Genomic DNA, 3,299 nt, shown 5'->3' on the forward strand with positions numbered 1-3,299 from the left:
TTGTAAATAGTGTTTTTAAGTCAGTCACTTGAAATGAAAGCTGACTATAAAAGCACAGCTGCAAAATGTCCCTGCACTGAACCTGATGTGCTGCACATCTTACTCTTTTTTCCGATCAAAAGAACCCAAAATGGCAACTTTAAAATAACCAAAAAGGAAATAAAGTTTCATATTTAATTGAGCTAATTTCATATGCTTCAAAATAATGGTGCTCAGGTTGTGTTTCTACTGATCAAATCCCTGCAAATATTGCTTCCAGTGGGATGAAACTTTCTGCCATCATGGCTTGAGCTGGCTAATTATCTTTCCAGACATCAGGCTACAGGCTTTTTCCTTTATTTTGTGTGGTATAAAGGGCTTTAAAATGAAGCTATAAAGACTGAAGAACTGCCCAAAACTTTCAGAAATATTGCCTTAAATTTTTTGCCTTTCATCCAGAGACAAAAACTTTGAATTTAGTCTAGTTTTGGCATGACTTACTATTTTTTTTTTTCTTTGTTTTTGGTTGTGTATTTAGAGTAAGAGCATAGCTACAGAATGCTTAGGTGTGACTTTCTCACTCTTACTTTCTCTTATAAATACACAAAGCAAAGACCTGAATCAGAGTGACTTTGTTTGGCAGCTCCTCCCCCCAAAACACTCCTTTTCTGATGCCAACAGCAGACAAAATGGCGTTGGGAGTCCTTACAGAGCCTTAAAAAAGGATAACTGGTGCACCCTGGTGGAAGAAAATGGATACTACCTCCTTAATTTAACTCAGACATCCAAAAAGTCATGTTTGAGGTATAAATCAGAAACAACATTTATTGCTGAAATCCAATGGAAGTGAAGACTTGAAAAGTTTACATAAATATATTCAATACACTGGCGCTAAATATATTTGCAACAAAATTACACTTTTAACAGCTTGTTAGCTTTGAGAATTTTTCTTGATTAATAGCTTCCCTTTAGGTTTGAGTAGAAGAGATTTTTTGTGCTCCTCCGCTCGTTTGGCCTCCTCCTGCCTCTCCTTCCACGCTTCTATGCCTCGGTCCATCTCTGAACTCAGCATCACAATACGTCTCTGTGGGAAGAGGGTTACACAAAGGAAACATGAAAGGGGGGAAACAAGTTTAATATTAAAAAGTAAAGCGCATGTTGATACCCACTGCTAAAACCTCGGTCTCCTGCTTTCTTCTCATCTGCCCTTTCATTGGAGGTGCTGGTCTTCCATCTGTGTGGGCACACAAACATAGAAGTAACAAAGTGTGCCCCAAAAACCCCATCTGATTCTGATAATGTCTTCTAACATGACTGAAATAAAAACTACCTGCATATGACCAGTCAGGAAGATCAGTCAGAGGACCATATTCTGAACCAGTGCGGGCAAGTCCATGTCTGCAAGTAAAATAAACAAAACAAAACATTACAATCATTAATGTTTTTGGCCATCACAACAAAGTAAAATCAGTATTTTAGAAAATGTTGCACATTTATCAAAAATAGAAAAACTAAAAATATCACATTGACATAAGTATTCAGAGCCAAAAATACTTGAAATTGAGCTCAGGTTCCTCCCATTTCTCTTAATCTTTACTGAGATGTTTCTACACCTTGGTTGGAGTCCACCAGTGATAAATCAAACTGATTGGACATGATCTGTAAAGGCACACTCCTCTCTATAAGAAGGCCATGAGGTCAAAGGAACTGCCTGCAGAGCTCAGAGACAGGATCGTTGCAAGGCACAGATCTGGGGAAGGCTACAAAAAGAATTGTGCTACACTGAAGGCTCATAAGAGCACAGTGGCCTACATAATTCTCAAATAGAAGAAGTTTGGCACAACCAGAACTCTTCCAAGAGCTGGTCACCTGGCCAAACTGAGCAATCAGTGCAGAAGGTGTGACCAAAAACCTGATGGTCACTCTGACTGACATCCAGAGATCCTCTATGGAGATGGAACAAAGTTTCAGAAGGATGACCATTGCTGCAGCCCTCCATGGATTTGGGCTTTATGGCAGAGCGGCCTCTCCTCAGTGCAAAAAACACTGCATGAAAGAGGGTTAAACATAAAGCTTTTATGTCATTTTTCACTTTTATGCAGAAATGTAAATGTGTTTACTTTGACTTTGTTTATGCCGTGCAAATGCATCGCACCAGACTCTGACGTCATGGGTAATTCATGAATTATCTGAGGTCAACAGGTGATACAAGTCCTGTGTGACTAGTACTGAGGACTGTAAGAAAGAGCAAATCCCAACTTGTGTCTACAAAACATGTATTGATGAACGAGTGAAACTATATTTTGGATTTAACAACAATGAAATTCTTTCTCTTTTAGCTTATAACACAGTGTGGTTGTCTAATATCTGCTGTTTATTACATTAATAAGATTTTATTTTATCCCCAAAATCTTGACTTTAAGATAGTAGCACTCACATTATGGTGTGAAACTAGCCTTACTCTTCGTCAGAGTTTTTATCAAGACAGATCTTTTTTTTAGCTAGTCTTAGAATGGTCTTCCTCATGGAAAAGGTGCTCAACTATCAATTTTAGTCATTGTTCTAGCTGACAAAATCAACACTTGTAACAGCCTCTCCATAGAAAGACCAGGTATCTTCTGCAGGTATTTCAAGTTATTATTTAAGTACTCACATAAATATTTCTTCCACATTAGTTGAAATTTTGGCCAGTACGAATGTAAAGTCATCTTAACGACTGGGAATTGGTCATCTATGTTCCAGGTTTAGTGGGAAACCTGCTTGCAAACACACGCAATGAGACACATTAAGAGTCAACTTACTCTTTCCTCCATTTATCTCCAGCTTGTACTCCACATGTTGTGCTGAAGTTTCTGCTGGAGAGCCTCAAAACTGAAAAACAAATAGGCAAACAGAACATCTTCTGTCATCTGGAGTTAACCACTAAAAATAAAAATCCCAGCGCTTCGTTATCTCTACAGCTTAAATGAAGAAAATACACAAAAACGCACCAAACAGATAAGTTTTTCTCCAAAACAACGATTAAATAAAAACTGCTTTCCAACAAAACTGCTTAGCAGTGTTAGCATTAGCTCTGATACTAATCGTTCCTTTTCATGGGATATTTAAACGAAAGGCTTGATAAAAAAAAAGCGACTGATGCAAGATTATTTCTGCGGAATGTATATCTTTTCATTGAGTGGTTTAATGGGGCTTAAACACAACCTATTTAGTAAGTAACCTCTGTCTCACCTGAACAGCACAATGTCCTGACGGGCGCCGCCATGTTGCCTGCATTATTTCGCACAGACCACTGGGTGGAGCTAAAGAAACACCGAGAG

General features: G+C 38.3%; 1 protein-coding gene across 1 annotated transcript; it reads right to left on the reverse strand.

Annotated features, from left to right (window-relative positions):
- Positions 1-784: 784 nt before the first annotated feature.
- mrpl52 (mitochondrial ribosomal protein L52) lies at positions 785-3,299 on the reverse strand. The gene is made up of 5 exons (XM_041779823.1): positions 3,211-3,299; positions 2,781-2,850; positions 1,310-1,377; positions 1,149-1,213; positions 785-1,063 (listed from the first exon to the last, which is right to left on the reverse strand). Exons 1-5 carry the CDS (start codon positions 3,242-3,244, stop codon positions 911-913), a joined length of 390 nt encoding a protein of 129 aa, XP_041635757.1. The 5' UTR covers positions 3,245-3,299; the 3' UTR covers positions 785-910.

The sequence above is a fragment of the Cheilinus undulatus genome, linkage group 22, assembly GCF_018320785.1.
Source record: "Cheilinus undulatus linkage group 22, ASM1832078v1, whole genome shotgun sequence".
Taxonomy (NCBI): Eukaryota; Metazoa; Chordata; class Actinopteri; order Labriformes; family Labridae; genus Cheilinus; species Cheilinus undulatus.

What these genes read in the sequence shown, in the direction of transcription:
- mrpl52 (XM_041779823.1), bottom strand. Translation starts at nt 3,244, where the DNA reads ATGGCGGCGCCCGTCAGGACATTGTGCTGTTCAG. An exon ending in TCCTGACTGGTCATATGCAG is followed by an intron (nt 1,214 to 1,309) that starts GTAGTTTTTATT and finishes GTGCCCACACAG; the next exon opens with ATGGAAGACCAGCACCTCCA. An exon ending in AGGAGACCGAGGTTTTAGCA is followed by an intron (nt 1,064 to 1,148) that starts GTGGGTATCAAC and finishes CTCTTCCCACAG; the next exon opens with AGACGTATTGTGATGCTGAG.